The 18,717-nt window shown below is 40.0% G+C and overlaps 1 protein-coding gene across 2 annotated transcripts in view; it reads right to left on the bottom strand.

The window, feature by feature from the left end:
- Window positions 1-5,663: 5,663 nt before the first annotated feature.
- ido1 (indoleamine 2,3-dioxygenase 1) overlaps window positions 5,664-18,717 on the bottom strand; it is a 52,672-nt gene continuing 39,618 nt past the window's right edge. For both annotated transcript variants that reach the window (XM_043681475.1, XM_043681474.1), the window contains 4 exons: window positions 17,624-17,741; window positions 17,088-17,139; window positions 6,497-6,645; window positions 5,664-6,263 (listed from right to left, as the gene is read on the bottom strand). In XM_043681475.1, the coding sequence (XP_043537410.1) occupies window positions 5,890-6,263; window positions 6,497-6,645; window positions 17,088-17,139; window positions 17,624-17,741 (693 nt within the window). In that variant the 3' untranslated portion in view covers window positions 5,664-5,889. The remainder of the gene's footprint in view (window positions 6,264-6,496; window positions 6,646-17,087; window positions 17,140-17,623; window positions 17,742-18,717) is intronic.

Genomic DNA, 18,717 nt, shown 5'->3' with positions numbered 1-18,717 from the left:
TTCTCATCAAGGCTTCATTTTTAAGATTGTAACATTCTGAGATACACTCAGATTGTTCTTCTGTGTGTGCTTTTTGGTATAACTGCTTTAGATTTTCCTCTTCATGTTGTAATTCAGCTAATTTCTCTCAATTAAAGAAATCCACTTTGTCCTCCACCAGTTATTGTTTTTTCTCAACTATTTGATCAAACATCGTTTCTGATAATTGAACTTCAACTCCCTTATCTTTATTCTTGGATTTCTCCTCCTGTTTCACCCTGTGGCTTTGTGACCTTGTCACCACACAGGAAAAATCCCAGGATATACTTCCTTTAATACCTCAGTTGTCTTGTCTTCCGCTGTCCCTCCCATCTGTGATCCAGTCATATCATTACCAAGGGTAACCTGTCTTTCTGGAACTGAGAATTCCTCTAATGTTCCTATCACCACTTTACTACTTTTTACTGGACCCTCAAGCCTCACTTTATATAATGAAATACTTGTTATCAGATTTTCTGGTAGTACTCCTTCTGAATTACATATCTGCTCATTTCTCACCATCAAAGATTGACATGCTCCTGCATCTTTTAAAATCTTAATTTCTTTCCCTGCTTCTCCTGGCATACATGTGTAAACCTTACCCACACAAGTAACTTCTTTTAAAGAGATCTGGAATTTCCTTTTTAACCAACCCCGATCAGGTTGCAGTTTTTTAGCGTGCACTGTGCTTTCTTTTACCATTTCAGCAAAACTCACTGACTTATTCCATTTTTTCATATCTGCCTTTACATTGATTTTTCTCAACCACCAACACTACGATTTCATGTGGCCTGCTTTATTACAGTGAAAACGCTTGAGCTTTTTTTTTACTTCTCTTTCCCCCTCATGGGTTTCCTTCTTATTCTGTCGTAAACGATCTTTACTATCTTCAGTGAGATCTCCTTTTTCTTTTGCCATCTGAGAGTTTATCTTTTCCCCGTTTCTATCTCTCACTGATCGAAATTGATATCTTGAAACCAAACTTTGATTTATGAACGAACTCCTAATCATCTGCCATTTCCATTGCAAATCTTGCAGTCTTAACTTTCTGCTCTTCCACATGAGTTCCCACTACTTCAGGAAGTTTCTTTTGAAATCCTTCAAACTAATCTTCTCTCTAAGATCATATGTTTGATCTATTTTCAATGCCCTTATCCACCTATCAAAATTACTTTGTTTGATCCTTTCAAACTCAAGATTGGGTCCCTCCTTAGATGACTGACATTCAATAAGCATGACTATCTTCCTATGTACCAGGTATGAGACTCAAACCAGGGGAGAGTTTTCCCCGATTCCCATTGATTTCAGTTTTGCTAGGGTTCTTTGATGCCACGTTTGGCCAAATGCGGTCTTGCTGTCAAGGGCTAATACTCTCTCCTTACCTCTGGAATTCAGCTCTTTTGTCCATATTTGAACCAAGGCCGTAATGAAGTCAGGAACTATGTGGCCCTGGCGGAGCCGAAACTGGGCATCACTGAGCAGCTTATTGCTCAGTGTTTGATAGCATGGTTGATAAAACCTGCTAACTCTTTATCAATGAAATATTAACATTTTTCTGTGAAAATACCAGTTTGATTTTAGATACTGAAATAAAATTATCAAACTGTCTCAGTATGCTTTGAGCTCTTATTCTCTGGATTATTTTGCCATACCTCAGGAATATTGGTTTAGCCATTTAACCACTGCACTACCAGTTAGTATGGGATCATTAAGATAAGGACAGATAAGAGCCTATGAGCAGAAATTAGGCCATTCAGCCCATCAAGTGCCCTGCCATTCAATTCTGACTGATAAGTTTCTCAACCCTATTCTCCGCTTTCTCCCTGTAACCCTAGATCCCCTTGATACTCAAGAACTACCTATCTCCATATTAACTATACTCAATGACCTGCCCCCACATTCTTTTGATGCAATGAATTCTATAGATTGACCACTCTCTGGCTGAAGAAATTTCTCCTTATCTTCATTTTAAAAGGTCTTCCCTTTACTCCAAACTAAACTATGCCAAACCTACACCACTTTGCTGTTGAATGCCAACAAAATTTACCATATGTATCATATGTAGCAAAAAGGGGAGTATGCACAACAAGACTAAGAGACAAAAGCAGAGAACGCTGGAGAAATTAGAAGATGTGGCAGCATTTGTGGAGAGAAACAGAGTGAACATTTTGAGTCTGCTATGACGTCTTCAGAATCCAGATCTCCAGCATCAAAATTTCTTTGATTTTATGAAGCGAAAAGAGCAACATAGTTGTCCAGTATCTTCCTTGAAAGTATTAAGTTGTCAGAGATATTCAGATAAGTTGTCTGAGACATGCATTATTTCATGTACTTTCAACATATGAACAAGGAGCCTGCTCCATCATCCAATAAGGTATGACTCTATAAGATAATGGCTGATCAGACTTTACCCTGAACTTTATTTATATTCCTGTTTACCTCTGATAATCTTTCATCCCCTTGATAATCAAGAATCTGTCTACCTTGCCTTAAAAATATTGAATGATTCTGCACCTACTGCCTTTTCAGGAAGGGAATTCCAAAGACTCTCAAAACTCAGAAAAATTTCCTTATCTCTATTGCAATGAAGTTGAAGGTGTGTACTATGCCTTTAAGAGAGAGAGAATGTTTTTCTGAACTGAGAGATTATAAGTACCTGTGTATATGACTAGATGTCAGTCTCAGAGTGTACTGGAAAATTGAAAATGTGTGACATTTGGCTGTGAAATGAATACCTGAATTTTATTTGCTGTTTTGACAACAATTCAAATTTAAGCAGTTTAAATGATGTCCCAGGGTACTAAAACCCAGTTGAGTTTGAATTTAATGTTTTGCCAGTGTCAAAGCAATGAGATGATCTGATTATGGGAGTATAAGAATTTGAAAAAACCTTTTGAAAATTGGTCAGAGAGCAACTGTCACAGAGAGAGAAACTGCTGGAGAGCTAACTGCCCATCTAACGTTGTGTTCTTAAAAAAATCAGAAAAAAACCCTCTCTATCAAGGATACCTTTTCATGTAAAGCCTATTCACAGTAAAAAGAAAGAAGGCGACCGAGGGAGGTCAGCAGCAGAAAAACTGAAGACACTGGGGAAGACAAAGACTGTGTGATTTTGAGATTAAGTTAATGTAATTTTAATATGTGTTTGATTGGAACAGCATATTTTTATAGAATTGGTGTCAGACAGTAAGTACATCAGAGAAAAGGGGTTTGGATTTGTGATTTTTTTTTGTTTAATGTTCACTAGTAGAGTTAGAAAATAAATTGGTTTTTTTTTCTTTAAATAGTGGAATTTAGGAGTTCTCTGTCACTCATATTTTAACAGATTGTGAAGTGAGGTGAGTTTTTCTGGGTGTTTGGTTTAATTAACAGAGGGGTTCAACCACCACAATGTAACACCATAGCTGCCCTCTTATTTTTAAACTGCGACAATTGGCTGTAGATTCTCCCACAAGAGGAAGCATCCTTTCCATTGCCAGCAGGTTCATTGTCCACAGAATATGTTTCAATTATGTTAATGAATACACAATCCGTCTACGCAGAGAACACGTTTCTTCAATACAGAAAGTTTTATTTGTTGAGAAACTGCAGAATCGAAACTAAATTAGATAAAATAACTTTTAAGCAACAAGTTTGAAATAGTTTAGCTGATAAATTTTACATCATAAGTCCTGTTTTACTATATTAAAAAACAATTTAACATATTCAGCCTACAGAGACAACATTTCCTTACTCCATCTCTCTACCCTACATGTAACCCTATTTTGCACAATTTGTATTCAACTCCCTGTCAAGATCATTGATTGTTTCTACATCCACCACCGTCATAGACAAGGAGTTCCAGATCATCATTATCACAGCATTAAAACATTTTTCTTCACATCCTCCCTACACCTCTGTTAAATCTGTGTTTCCCCTGTCATCCTTATACCATTAGCTAGTTGGGATCATTTTGTTTTCTAGGCTATCTAAACCTTTCATAATCTTGTACACCTCCACTAAGTTTCCCTCAGCCTCATTTGCTCCAAGGAGAATAAACTAGCTTCTCTCAATCTTGTATCTCATAAACAAATAGGTAGAGCTTGCTAAGCTATACAAGGAACAGTTGGAATACTGTGAACAGTTTTGGTCACCTAACCTAAGTATCAGCATTGGAGGCAGTCCAGAAAAGGTCCATTAGGTTCATCCAAGGTATCGAGGAATTTTCTTTGGAGGACAGGTTGAGTAGTTTGAGTTTGTACTCATTGGAGTTTAGAAAATTGAGAAGGATCTCATTGAAATGTATAAGGTTCTTCAGAGCCTTCAACGAGGAACAGTACAGAAAAGATTTACTATGATGCTACCTGAACCGGAAGATTTGAGTTATAAGGAGAGGCTAGATAGGTTAGGATTTTCTTTTCCATGGAGATTATGAGACTGAGAGGTTTATAAAATCATGAGAAGCATAGTTAAGGTTGATAGCAACTAGCTTCTCCTCATGGTAGGGGAGTGTAAAACTAGAGCACATAGATTTGAAGTGAGAAAAGAGAGATAGAAAAGGTTCGAGAGGTTCGCAATTTTTCCAAAGAAGGTGGTGAATGTCTCAACGGGCTGCCAGGGGTAGTTGTGGAGGCAAATATAATTTTCAGAAATATCATTACTGAAACATTTGGACAGGTGCATTGATTGGATAGGTATGGATGGATATGGACCAAACGCAAGCAAATGGGACTCAATTAATTGTGAAAACTGTGCGATGTGGACAAGTTGGTCTGAATGGCCTGTTTCCATGCTATGGCTGTAATAATGTCAGTGTGGAGAGTTTGTTTCCCTTATGGATGAATCTAGGACAAGTGGGCATACTGTCAAATTTTCAGCTCTGATCTCCAGCATCTGCAGTCCTCACTTTCTCATACTCTCAAAGTAACAAATTGCCCATTTCAGACAGAGATGAGGAGAATTTTTTTGTCTGTGAGGGTGGTGAATCTGAGGAATTCTTTACTGCAGAGGGATGTCGAAGTTGGGTTACTAAAGTATATAAAAGACTGAGAAGACATATTTCTAATAATAAAGAGAATCCAAGTTATGGGGTAAAGCAGGTAAGTGGAGTTGAGAATTATCAGATCGGCCATGGTAGAGTGGACTAAATGGGCTGAATGACCGTGAGATCTTATGGTCTTACTTCCTTCCGGAAATGACATGACATTATAATTATACTAATTACATTTTATTATGTCAAAATGAAAGCTGTTGAATTTCTGTTAAAATCCTGTATTAGCTCAATGCTTATTTTTATGCTTTAGGAGATCGTAGCATAGTAATAATATCACTGAATGAGTAACTGAAGGGCCTGGGCAGATTTCATGAATGTCAGTTCAAATCTCATCATGGTTGTGCAAACTCATCAATAATGTTTCTTTGAGAAGGAAATCTGCCTCTCTTACCTGGTCTGGCCGACATGTGATTCCAGATCCACAGGAATGTGGTTGACCTTTAGATGGCCGAAAAAGCCAATTAGAGACAGAGGAAAAAATGTGACATCCACATTGCCATGCAAGAATTTTTAGAAGTACAAAGTTAAAAATCACACAACACCAGGTTATAGTCCAACAGGTTTAATTGGAAGCACAATTAAACCTGTTGGACTATAACCTGGTGTTGTGTGATTTTTAACTTTGTACACCCCAGTCCAACACCGGCATCTCCGAATCATTTTTAGAAGTAGTTAGTGTCAGTGTTGTCACTATAGTGTCTTTGTCATTGATAGCTCATGATATATGAAGATTTCACTGTTACCTCACATTTTACCAATAAATAAGCTGTCTGGCTTCCTGAATAATTATATATTAGTTAGATATTTTAGTACAATAAATGAGTTAACCTCGATTGATGTCACCAAATGTTATCAATCATTACTTTCTTAGTCGCATCTCGGACACTTTTAAGCAAACACATGATTCCTGATCCACCCGTTCCCCGTTCAGCTAAGGCAGCTGGGGCCTTCTGTAATAAAAGTGCTGAGCTGTTTTGCTTGGCTTTCTCTGCTTTTGCTTTGGCTGCAGTTATCGTGATATACCGAGTGACAACTGTAATGTGATAGTTCCTCAGATCAACAAGCGCAGCTATGCAATCATTGTACAGCTCACGGAGGGCAGGATTTCTGTTGAGCATGATGTGCTCTCGCACAGATGGTCCTGAGGCAATTGCTTGGAGGAAAGCCTTGTGTGAAGGAGGCATGTAGTCCCTCATCCGGTACAAGAATTCAGCTGTAACAAGAATTACACATCAAATTGGATATCAAGATTGGGAACAAATTCATTAATTTTAATTATACTCATCTAAAAAGTTAACAACTCTATTTGTGCGGGTTTTACACAATATAACATAAGCTGCAATAAGACACATTTGTAAGTTTTGTGGTCATGGCAGATCACTTTCCATAACATGAATTGGATCTTCTGATAAGAGCATTGTATTTAATGTTGTAGACCTCGCTTACCATTTTTTTCCTCATGACGTATTCTCAAAAACTCGTCAAAAGATTGCAGAGTGGAACTTTGTGCAGCACTCCCACCTGAGAAGAACTGAGGTTTATCCCACACTCCTTCATACAACAAGCCTTCTGGAAAGGCTGGATTATCCTTCCACCTGCAAAACAAAGTGACAGAAATCACAGCACATTTCATGTCAAGCTTCAACACATTCATTTAACATGGTGAGGCAACAACTTTTAACTCAGCATTGAAAATAGTCCCTGGAGTGCAATCAATTTATTTGTGATTCAAATTTTTTGCAGTATCAGGCTCACTCTGCAGTATCCTTTCTCAAAGCCATGCTCACCCATATTCAAATTCTGGAAAGAGTCATGGATTTCAGTCAAATATTGATTCTTACTTTCTCCATATCCCCACATAATTGTTCTGATTTTCAGAGGTTGTCAGAATCTCTCTTCACTGCCCATGTAACTTGCCAATTGTCTCCACTTAAATCTTGGACTTCTGGAACTGCATTGATCAAGAGTGGCACTTATATTCCCAGCATTGTCATGGACTTCGTTGGTTCTTAAACAATGACCAAATCATTGGAAAGCAATTTGTTTTGCAGCCTCCTTCTGGAATGGGAACACTGTCAAGAGTGTTGTGCATTCATTGGCATAATACTTACTATTCACCACACCAGTGCATGCAACCACATGTTGCAGGTAGCAAGAAGCCCAGGGTCACCATGGGAGGAGAAAGATTCAGTTGTCAAAGTCTACATACATTCCAATGATATCGGTAAAAAGGGGGAAGAGGTTCTGCTGAGGGAATATGAGCAGCTAAATTAAAAAGCAGAACTAAAAAGGTAATAACCTCTGTCTTACAACCTGATTCAGAAATTAATGGCACAGGCTTAACAAGATTAAAGCGGTAAACACATGACTCAAAGATTAGTGTGGGAGAATTGGGTTCAAATTAATGGGACATTGGCACCAGTACTGGTGAAGGAAGGAGCTGTTCCAATGGGACAGGCTTCAGTAAAATCATGCTGGGACCAGAGTCTTGGCATAACCAGGGCTGCAAATGAGGCTGTAAACTAAATTGTTGTGGGGGGGAAGGGGAGTGGGTGGGTGGGAGTTTGTTTAGTTCCATGGCAAATTATAAAATCAGAAGTAAAGGAGAAGGTAGGATTGCAGGTTAGTGATGGGCTTGATTGTTAGGAGAAAATAAAAAAGGGACAGAATGGGTGAATTTCATATTGTACAAAGATAGTCAAGCAGGAAGCTGGAAGAATACAGCAAGCCAGGCAGCATCAGGAGGTGGAGAAGTCAATGTTTCAGGTGTAACCCTTCTTCAGGATCTGAAATGTTGAATATCTCCACCTCTTGATGCTGTCTGGCTTGCTGTGTTTTTCCAGCCTCCTACTTGCCTACCTTGAATTCCAGTATCTTTTTTTGTCTCTAATCTTATGCAAAAAACTGGAGAAGTGTCAGGAAATTCAATCATAAAACCAACTTAAGGGATTTGTATCTTAATGCATGAAGCATTGGAATAAAGTTGACCAACTGACAACAATTGAAATGTTACTGAATATGATTTCAAACCCACTACAGAAACATGGTTCCAAGAAGATCAAAACTACGAGCTTAGCATTCAGGGATATTTGCCCTTTGGAAACAGGACATTTTCAGGAATGGAAAAAATGATGGCGTAGCACGGTTAATAAGAAACGAAATGAGGACAGTTATGAGAGATAATTTGGGCTTAGATGATGTAGAATTCACATGGGTGGAGGTGAAAAACAGCAATGGAAGGACAACACTGGGGATCTCGTCATTCTTCTGACCAAATAGTAGCCACTCTGTGGGAAAGGCTACAAATCAACAAATAATAGGAGCATAGGAAAGAATAGAGAAATAATTTTGGGTGACTTTAATCTTCATGTGGATTGAGTTGGTCAATTTGGAAAGGGTAGCTCAAGAAATGAATTGATAGAGTGCATTAGGGATAGTTTCCAATGTCATGGAGCCAACTAGGGAGCTGGGTATCTTGGATCTGATGATAGGGAATAAGGCAGGTTTAATAAATAAGTGAAGTAAAAGATCCCCTTGAAAGTAGTAATCATAATATGATAGAATTTAATACCCAGTGTGAGAGTGTGTACAATAGGTGAGTGGGGGGGGAGGGGGATGAAGGTGATAGGTCAGGGAGGAGAGGGTGGAGTGGATAGGTGGAAAAGGAGTACTGTGAGCAGTTTTGATAAGATAACATTTGAGAATAGAATTTGGCCATTTGGCCCATCAAGTCTGGCCCACTATTTGATCATGGCTGATATGTTTCATAACTTCATTCATCTATCTTCTCCCCGTAAGCTTTGATTCCCTGATAATTAGAGGGTTGGATAGGGTGGACAGGTAGAGCCTTTTTCCAAGTATGGGGACGGCAAACACGAGGGGACACAACTTTAGAGTGAGGGGAGATAGGTAGAAGACAGATGTCAGAGATAGTTTCTTTACTCAGAGAGTAGTAAGGGTATGGAATGCTTTGCCTGCAACGGCAGTCGATTCGCCAAATTTAAGTGCATTTAAGTTGTCATTGGACAGGCATATGGATGTACATGGAATAGTGTAGGTGGGATGGGCTTCAGATTAGTATGACAGGGCGGCGCAACATCGAGGGCCGAAGGGCCTGTACTGCGCTGTACTGTTCTATGAATCAAGAACCTGTTCTTGCTCTGTCTTAAATACACACAATAACTTGTCCTCCACTGCCTTCTTTAGCAATGAATTGCAGAGATTCACCACCTCTGGCTAAATAAATTCCTCCTCATCTCAGTTCTAAAGGGACATCCCTTCATGTTGAGGCTGTGCCTTCGGGTCCTAATCTCTCCCACGAGTGGAGACATCTATATCTACCTGATCCAGGCCTTTCATTCTGTAAGTTTCAATGAGATCTCTCCTCATCCTTCCAAACTCCATCGAGTATAGACCCAGAAACCTCGATTGTTCCTCATATAACAAACCCTTTATCCCCAAGATCATTCCTATAAGCCTGCTCTGGACCCCCTCCATGGCCCAAAACTGTTCACGATATTCAGAAAGCGGTATGACCGGTTATTTACGCAGCCTCAGTGGTACATGCCTACTCTTGTATTTCTAGCCTCCTGAAAATTAATGTTAACATTGCATTTGCTTTCCTAACTGCCAACTGAATCTGCATGCTAACCTTAAAAGAATCCTGAACTACAACTGCTGTGTTCCTTTGAGCTTCACATTTCCAAAGCCTTTCCTCATTTCAAGCCTTTTATCCCCAAGATCATTCCTATAAGAGTGCTCAGGACCCCCTCCATGGCCAGCACACCTTCAAGGCCCAAAACTGTTCATGACATTTAAAATACAGTATGACCAGTGTTTTACACAGTCTCAGTGGTACATGCCTACTCTTGTATTTCTAGCCTTCTGAAAATTAATGTTAACATTGCATTTGCTTTCCTAACTGCCAACTGAATCTGCATGTTAACCTTAAAAGAATCCTGAACTAAGACTGCTGAGTTTCTTTGAGCTTCACATTTCCAAAGCCTTTCCTGCACATCCACCAGTATCATTTATTGTATCTGTTGCTCCGATGCGGTCTCCTCTACACTGGGGAGACTGGACGCCTCCTAGCAGAGCGCTTTAGGGAACATCTCTGGGACACCCCCACCAATCAACCACACCGCCCTGTAGCCCAACATTTCAACTACCCCTCCCACTCTGTCGAGGACATGGAGGTCCTGGGCCTCCTTCATAGCTGCTCCCTCACCACCAGACGCCTGGAGGAAGAATGCCTCATTTTCCGTCTTGGAACACTTCAACCCCAGGGCATCAATGTGGACTTCGACAGTTTCCTCATTTCTCCTTCCCCCACCCTGTATTCCTGATGAAGGGCTTTTGCCCGAAACGTCGATTTTACTGCTCCTCGGATGCTCTCTGAACTGCTGTGCTTTTCCAGCACCACTAATCCAGAATCTGGTTTCTAGCATCTGCAGTCATTGTTTTTACCTCATTTCAAAAATAGTCTACACTTCTATTTTTCTTATCAAATTGCAAGACCTCACACTTTTCCACATTGTATTCAATCCACCACATCTTTGCCAATCTTGCAGCCTGTCCAAGTCCTTCTGCAGCCTTCCCACCTCCTCAACATTACCTGCCCTTCCATCTGTTTTTGTGTCATCTGTAAAATTAGCCAACGATACCCTCAGTTATTTTGTCCAGATTGTTAATGTATAATGTGTATGGTTGTGGTCTCAACATTGACCCCTGCGAAACTCTAGTAGCCACTAGTTGCCATCCAGAAAATGTCCCCTTGATCCCCACTCTATGCCTTTTGCCTGTTAGCCAATCCTGTAACCATGTTTGTACCTTGCCCCTAACACCATGGCCTCTTATCTTATTTTGCAGACTCTTGTGTGGCACCTTGTTAAAACCTTCTGGAAATCCAAACAGATCATGTGCCCGGCTTTCCTTTGTCTAACTTGCTTGTTGCCTCCTCAGAGAGTTCTAACAGATTTGTCAGGCATGACCTCCCATTGATGAAGCCGTGTTTGCTCCACCCTACTTTAACATGCACTTTCAAATACTCCACAATCTCATCTTCAATAAAGGGCTTGAAAATCTTATCAATGACTAAGGTCAAACTAACCAGTCTATAATTTCTGTCTTCTGCCTCCCTCCCTCCTTAAACAGGAATTAACACTGACCATTTTATAGACTCTGCCACCCTCCATGACTCCGTGTTTGCTGAAAGATCACCACTAATGCCTCGACAATCTCCACTGCTGTCCCCCTCAGAACCTGGGGTTTAGTCTATCTGGTCTGGATAACTCATCCACTTTCAGACCTTTCAGCACCCCCAACACCTTGTAGTAAATGATGGCCAGTAAACTCACCTGTCTTTCATGAAGTTCTATATGCAACTGGTGTTTTCCACCATGCTCTCCTTGTTAAAAAAAAATACAGTTTCATTGGAGGCCATTCAGATAAGATTCACTACGATTATCCCTCATATGGATGGATTGTCTTATGTGCAAAGGTCAAACAGATTGGGAGTCTACGAAGTGGAGTTCAGAACAATATGAGGTGATCTCATTGAAACATGTGATTTCTTGACAGGCTGGACTGGGTAAACGTTGAGTGGATGCCAATATAAGACTGAGATGAGGAGGACGTTTCTTCTCTGAAGTTTGTGGTTCTTTGGGACTCCTTGCCACATAGAGCTCTGGGGCAGAGTCCTTGTATATCTGAGGCTGAAATAGATTCTTGGTCAGTTGGAGAAATCAAGGGTATGGAAGAACAGCAGGAAAGGGGACATGAGGAATGTCAAATCAGTCATGATCCTTTTGAATGGGGAAGCAGGCTCGAAGGGACCTGTCATGTTCTTATTTCTTATGGTCTTTGCCTGTCCAGGTACATTCTTGCCCTTCTTTATTTACTCATTTGTGGGATGTGTGTATTGCTGGCTTGCCAACATTTATTGCCTGCCGCTAGTTGCCCTTGAGAAGGCGGTGATGACCTGCCTTATTGAATTGCTGCAGTCTACCTGCTGTAGGTTTGCCAACAATACCACTCAGGAGGGAATTCCTGGAAATTTGACCCAGCAACAGTGAAGGCACAGCAATATTTTTCCAAGTCAGGATGGTGAGTGGCTTGGAGGGGAACTTGAAGGTGGTGGTGTTCCCATATATATGCTGCCCTTGTGCTTAGAGATGAAAGTGGTGTCAGTTTGGAAGGTGCTGTCTGAGGATCTTTGATAAATTTCTGCAATGCATCTTGTACATCAAACACACCACTGCTACTGAGTATTAGTGGTGGAGGGAGTGGATGCTTGTGGGTGCAGGGCCAATCAAGTGGGCTGCTTTGTCCTGGATGGTGTCAAGCTTCTTGAGTGTTGTTGGGCTGCACTCATCCAGGCAAGAGGGGAGTATTCCATCACACTCCTGACATGTGTCTTGTAGATGATGGCTAGGTTTAAGAAAGTCAGGAGGTGTGATACATGCTGCGGTGTTCCTAGCATTTGACCAGCTGTTGTCACCACTGTGTTTATGTGGTGAGTCCAGTTGAATTCCTGGTCAATGATAACCTTCAGGATAGTGATAGTGGGGAATTCAGTGTTGGTAACACAATTGAATGTTAAGGGATAGTGCTTAGATTGTCTCTTAATTGCTGATGGCCATAGCCTGGCATTTTTGTGGGACAAAAGTTACTTGCCACTTGTCAGCCAAGATTTGCCCAGATCTTGTTGCATTTGGACACGGACTGCTTCAGTATCTGAGGAGTCATGAATAGTTCTGAACATAGTGGAATCATCGGCGAGCATACCCCCTTTTGATCTTCTGATGGAGCGAAGGTCATTGATGAAGCAGCTGAAAGCTAAGGCCTATGGCACTCACGTGAGGAACCTCTGAACTGACATGACTGACCACCAACAACCATGACCATCTTGCTGTATGTCAGGTATAACTCTCTCCACTAGAGGAGTTTGCACCCGATACCCATTGATTCCAATTTTGCTGGGGCTCCTTATTGCCACCCTCAGTCAAATGCAGCCTTGATGCCACGTCCTGTCATTCTCACCTCGCCTCTGGAATGCAGCTCTTTTGTCCATGTTTGAATTAAGGTTGTGTTGAGGTCAGAAGCTGAGTGACTCTGGCAGAACCCAAATTGGGTGTCGCTGAGCAGGTTATTGCTAGGCAGGTGGTATTCATAGCACTGTTAATGACACCTTCCATCCCTTTACTGATGAGTGAACTAATGGGGTGGTTATTGGATAGGTTGGATCTGTCCTGCTTTTTATGCACAGGACATAGTTGGGCAGTTTTCCACGTTGTCAGGTTGATACCAGGGTTGTAACTGTACTGGAATCACTCACCTCGGGGAGCAGAAGGTTCTGGAGCACAGGTCATCAGTACGATTGCCAGAATGTTGTCAGGGCCTGTAGCCTTTCCACTATCCAACGACTCCAACAGTTTCTTGATATAACATGGAGTGAATTGAATTGGCTGGTATCTGTAATGCTGGGGACCACTAAAGAAGGCCGAGATGGATCATCCATTTTGCACTTCTGGCTGAAAATCGCTGCAAAAGCTTCAGCCTTATCTTTGCCTGGAGATTGAGTCTCCTGGCAAAGTTCTGAAATGCTCTTTAGGTTCCTCCTTAAGGAAAGGACTTCCATTGGTAGCAGTCATTCCAGCAAAGTTTATTCCTTTTGGTTTGTTTTCTGACATTTTACCACAGAAAAAAATGGGAAAAGTTTTTTGGATTTCTGAGTATTCTTTTATAATCTTTGTGTGTGACTAAATTGTCGTTCTATGAGGTCCAGACCTTCACTCCCCACTTTGCTATTCCTTTCCCCTTTGAACACCACCTTCCTCAAAATAAGTTCCAACCCTCCTCTCCAACCTCCCCAACCCCATTTCTGGTTCAGCAACAACACCCTTCTCCCACTTGACATTTTCCCGTCCCACGTTGCACCCTGTAGGCTCATCTGTGAAATCATCTAAAATGAGAAATTGTTTGGTACAGAGGCTGATGGAAAAAGCAACAAAAGTAATTTGCTGAGAACATGTAGTACACAGCAATTCTGCATGAAAGCACATTGGAAGCTTTTATAGATCATGGATGTGGTTCATTTTTGGCTGTCAAGATGCAGGGTTTTATACTTTTTTTAATATATTGCAGCAGAGAAATCTATGAAGCAGAAGACGAGACAAGCAATATAGGGGAGAAAATAAATCTAACGTTTTCCTGCTGAACTGGTAAGCTTACCTATAATTATTTCAGAAATCAATATAATTATAATATTACTTTACTGTAAACCTTTTGTGTATCCTCAAGACTTGTTGTTCCTAGAACATAAAATTGAAGATCTGCTCAAGTGCGAGGGAACACTTTGTTCATGAATGGACTACTTTGTTAAGTTATTTAACGTCTCACTATAAATATAATTATATTCAGTTTCTCAAATAATTTCATTCAAAACATTATTGTATTTTATTTTGCATTTGAGTCACTCCAAATAGACAACTTCTATCTGAGGCTCACGGGAGAACATTTGATATCAGGGGTAAATTTGGTCAGAGATCAAAGTGTTGGAAGTAGGATGTTGAGTTCGTGATTGCATGGGGGCAGGGAATAGGGTGGTCAGGACTGAGGAGTCACAGTTAAACTATGTCTCAAAAGGCTTAAATTATGTGAACATGTTACTTAAACTAAGCTTTTATTCCCTTAATTTTAGGACTTGAAAGGTGATCCAATTGAAATACAGTATTGAGGATTCTTAAGGTACATGATACAGTCAATATAGAGAAAGTATTTCCAGCAGAAAGGGAGGGTATAATCTTAAAATTAGAGCTTAGCCTTGGGGTGTGAAATCAAGAAGCAGTGTTCATTACAAAAGTCAGTGGCTATCCAGAACCCAGTTCCCCAAAAGGCTTTGCTTCCTGGATCACATGGAATTTTCCCAATTAAGACATTTTTTAACGCCAAGGTCATTAAGTGATATGGACAAAAACAGGGTAAATGGATGTTAAGGAACAGATCAACTACGATCTAAATGAATGACAAGACAAGCTTTTGGTTTTAAAGGATCTACCTCTGTTCCCATGCCCATAGTCAGAAGTCACACAACACCAGGTTATAGTCATACTTCAACTGAAAGGTTGTGATTTCATATAAACCTGTGGGACTGTAACCTGGTGTTGTGTGACTTATGACTTTGTCCATCCCAGTCCAACTCTGGCCTTTCACATCATGGTCGCCAATACCCATAGATTAGATGCTGTCCAGAATTTTGTTGTACACATTATATCAGAAGAATATTGGATGGGAGAATATTGCTCAATATAATACAGAAAACACAAATATGAAGGAGGACTTGAAGAATGGGGCTGACTATTAGCAGAAAACTCAACATTAAAGGATTACGGTATGTGCTGAAATGAAGATAGACAATGCTGAAAACCCTCAATACATCAGGTGATTGTTGAACAGGATTAATGTTTCAGGTTGATGAACTTTTGCCAGAACCAGGAAGAAAGAAAATTTGATAGAGGTGTTCAAAATTATGAAAAGTGGTTCAGAGTAGAATCAAACTGTTCTCATTGATAGTGAACAGCTTTAAATGCAATTTAATGGGTTTGATCTTATAACCATTGCAGAAACATGGTTACAAGGTGATCAAAGCTGTGAACTAAGTACTCAGGAGTATGTGATTTTTCCAAAGCACAAATGGGAAGGAAAGGGTGGTGAGTAGCATTGTTGGGACAGGATGGAGGAAGTATAATTGCAAGCAATAATCTTGAGTCAGAAGATGCAGTGGTGATAAGAAATAAAAAGGGAAAGAAGACATGGCCTTGTCACAGTTGCTATACAGTGGGGCAGAGAAGAAATCGGAGATAATGAAAGTATGTAACAAAGACACTCGAATAATCATGTGGCCTTTATTCTTCATTGGGAAGGTTGGGGTAGTCAGATTGGAGAGGAACTCATGGGTTCTCTTTGGGTCATCTCAAGAACAATATGTGGGAATCCAACCAGGAATCAGGCTGTTTTAGATCTAGCCATGTGTCATGAGCCAAGTTTAATAAATTATACTAGAGTAAAAAAGTCCCTTCAGAAACAGTGACCATAACATTGTGAAATTAAGCATTCATCTTGAAAGTGATGAATTTGGATTATAAACAACCATGCTCAACTTAAATAAGGAGAACTAATAAGGCAGACCTGCATGGATAATGAGTTTAGAAACAAAAATGGTTGAGGAACCACGCAGACAAGAAAATGGTTTATTCCTCACAGCAAAGACATATTCCAGTGAGGAAGAAGGAATAAAGTCACCACAGTCTTACCAGACCAAATATCTGCTCTCTCAGAGAGACATGATTGGTGGTGGTTTAACCTGACGGTCAGCATGCCTCAGATGAGGAGAGAGGTCAAAAAGTAGAGTCTTTAAATGGTAAACTCACACAGTGTAGGAACTGAACCCACACTGTTGGTATCACTCTGCATCACAAACTGGCTGTCCATCCAACAGAACTGACCAACCCCAGAAGAAGGATTATTGGAAGGGATAAATCAGCTGTGGTTAAGCACAGAAGTTAAGGATAGCATCAGATTGAAAGAAAAAACATACAATGTGGCAAAAATTTTTAGTAAGCGAGAGGATTGAAAAACTTGAAAACCAATAAAAGATGGTTCAAGAAAAACAAAGAGAAAGAAAATAAACTTCAGAGGAAAACTTGCAAGTAATGTAAAGACTAACAGCAAGAACACCTTCAAATATATGAAAGAAAGCGAGAAGCCAGAGTGATCTTGGAGAATGATGCTGAGGTAAATAAAAATAGGAAATGATAGAGGATTTGAATAAACATTTGGCATCAATCTAGAATGCTTCATTTGAACTTGCCTCCACCTCACTTCCAGGCACTTGATAATGACAGGAATAGATAGGCACATGCGATTAGAATACTGCATATACAAAGAATCAATATGGACATGTTAGGCTGAACAAGCTGCTTATGAGTTGTACATATGTGTACTGGAAATCAGACAGTGTTTAAGAGAGAATACGTACCCAGAAAGAAAGAGTCGAATTATCCCATAGAAAGTCTCAGGATCCACATATTCTGGGAAGGAAATAGAAAAACAATTCAATGTGACTAAATGAACCAGAGATCAAATGAATCCATTCATGGAATAAACCTCATGGAGCAAGTTGCTGGACTTTAGATTGAGTCTGGCTGTAGCCTGGCACCAAACTTCAATTGTCGTTCACAAAAGTTTTATGATAGACGAGCATTCAGATAAAATGTTATTGATCATTATTTGATCTGAGTATGCAGTTTAGACAGGCAAACATGCAGAAGTGAACTAAAAGCTGCTTACACTGAGAATTAATTCTTAAAAAAATACCAGTGAATTCTGATGTCCATCATTCAACACATAGGCTAAAGTCCCTTCGGTCTCCTTTTTCATTCCTTCCAAACAGAGAAATATCAAAGGTTGCCTTCAATTTGCCTTTCTGTCAGAAGTGCATCCATTATCCTTTACATTTTTTTTAAGACCTGTTGCTTTTCCATGTGTTTTAATGGAATATCAGTAAGAACTTACCATCCATCTTCTTCAGAGATTGATTCATCTTCCTAATTGATTCAGCCATATCGTGTAAAGCATTTTTAATTGAATCATCATCATGTCTCAGTATTGCTTCAGTTGCAATGGAAATAGCCTGGGGAAGGTGACAATGTAACATATTATAAATTGAAATAAACATATGTTTTGATATCATGAAGTTCTTTTTGAATGATATCAGCTATTGCCAAGTTGATAGCATCCTCACCTGAGTCAGAAAGTTGTAGGTTCATGTTCCAAACCAGAATGTGAACTTAAAAAGCTGATATTCCAGGGCATTACTCCCAGAATGCTACATGTTTTAGATATTAAACCACTCTTGTGCAGAAGTAAAAGATCCCATGGTACACTTTTGAAGAAGAACAGGCGAGTTATCCCTGGTCACAGTGGATCACTCTCAATGTCACCAAAACAGATTTGATGCTCATCATCACATTGATCTTTTTGAGAGTTTTCTGAGCATAAATTTGACTGACATGACAGCAGTGAATAGATTTGAAAAATGCATCTTTGGCTGTAAAGTACTTCAGAGTATGTAATGGTTGCGACAACTGCCATATCAATGCAACCCTTCTCTTCTCTTCTCTTCTGTCCTTTTCAGGCATTTCTCCCTCCCTTCCTTCCTCTCTCTGTAATTCTGCAGGGTCTTATGATGGATGCCTTGGAAATTGTGAATAGCACAGTTTCATTGATGCTACAGCAGAAACTTAGTAATTTTAATAAACAACGCACGCTGGTAGGTATAGGGAATGCTGAATGACTTGAGAAATTGAGGGTTTGGTTAAGAAAAAGAAGGAAGCATATGAAAGGTTTAGACAGGATCGATTGAGTGAATCCTTCGAAGAGTATAAAGGAAGTAGGCGTATACTTAAGAGAGAAATCAGGAGGGCAAAAAGGGGACATGAGATAGCTTTGGCAAATAGAATTAAGGAGAATCCAAAGAGTTTTTACAAATACATTAAGGACAAAAGGGTAACTAGGGAGAGAATAGGGCCCCTCAAAGATCAGCAAGGTGGCCTTTGTGTGGAGCCGCAGGAGATGGAGGAGATACTAAATGAATATTTTGCATCAGT

The sequence above is a fragment of the Chiloscyllium plagiosum genome, chromosome 42 (assembly GCF_004010195.1).
Source record: "Chiloscyllium plagiosum isolate BGI_BamShark_2017 chromosome 42, ASM401019v2, whole genome shotgun sequence".
NCBI lineage: Eukaryota > Metazoa > Chordata > Chondrichthyes > Orectolobiformes > Hemiscylliidae > Chiloscyllium > Chiloscyllium plagiosum.
The sequence above is the reverse complement of the archived record's forward strand: the minus strand, read 5'-3'. Positions and strand labels throughout refer to the sequence as shown.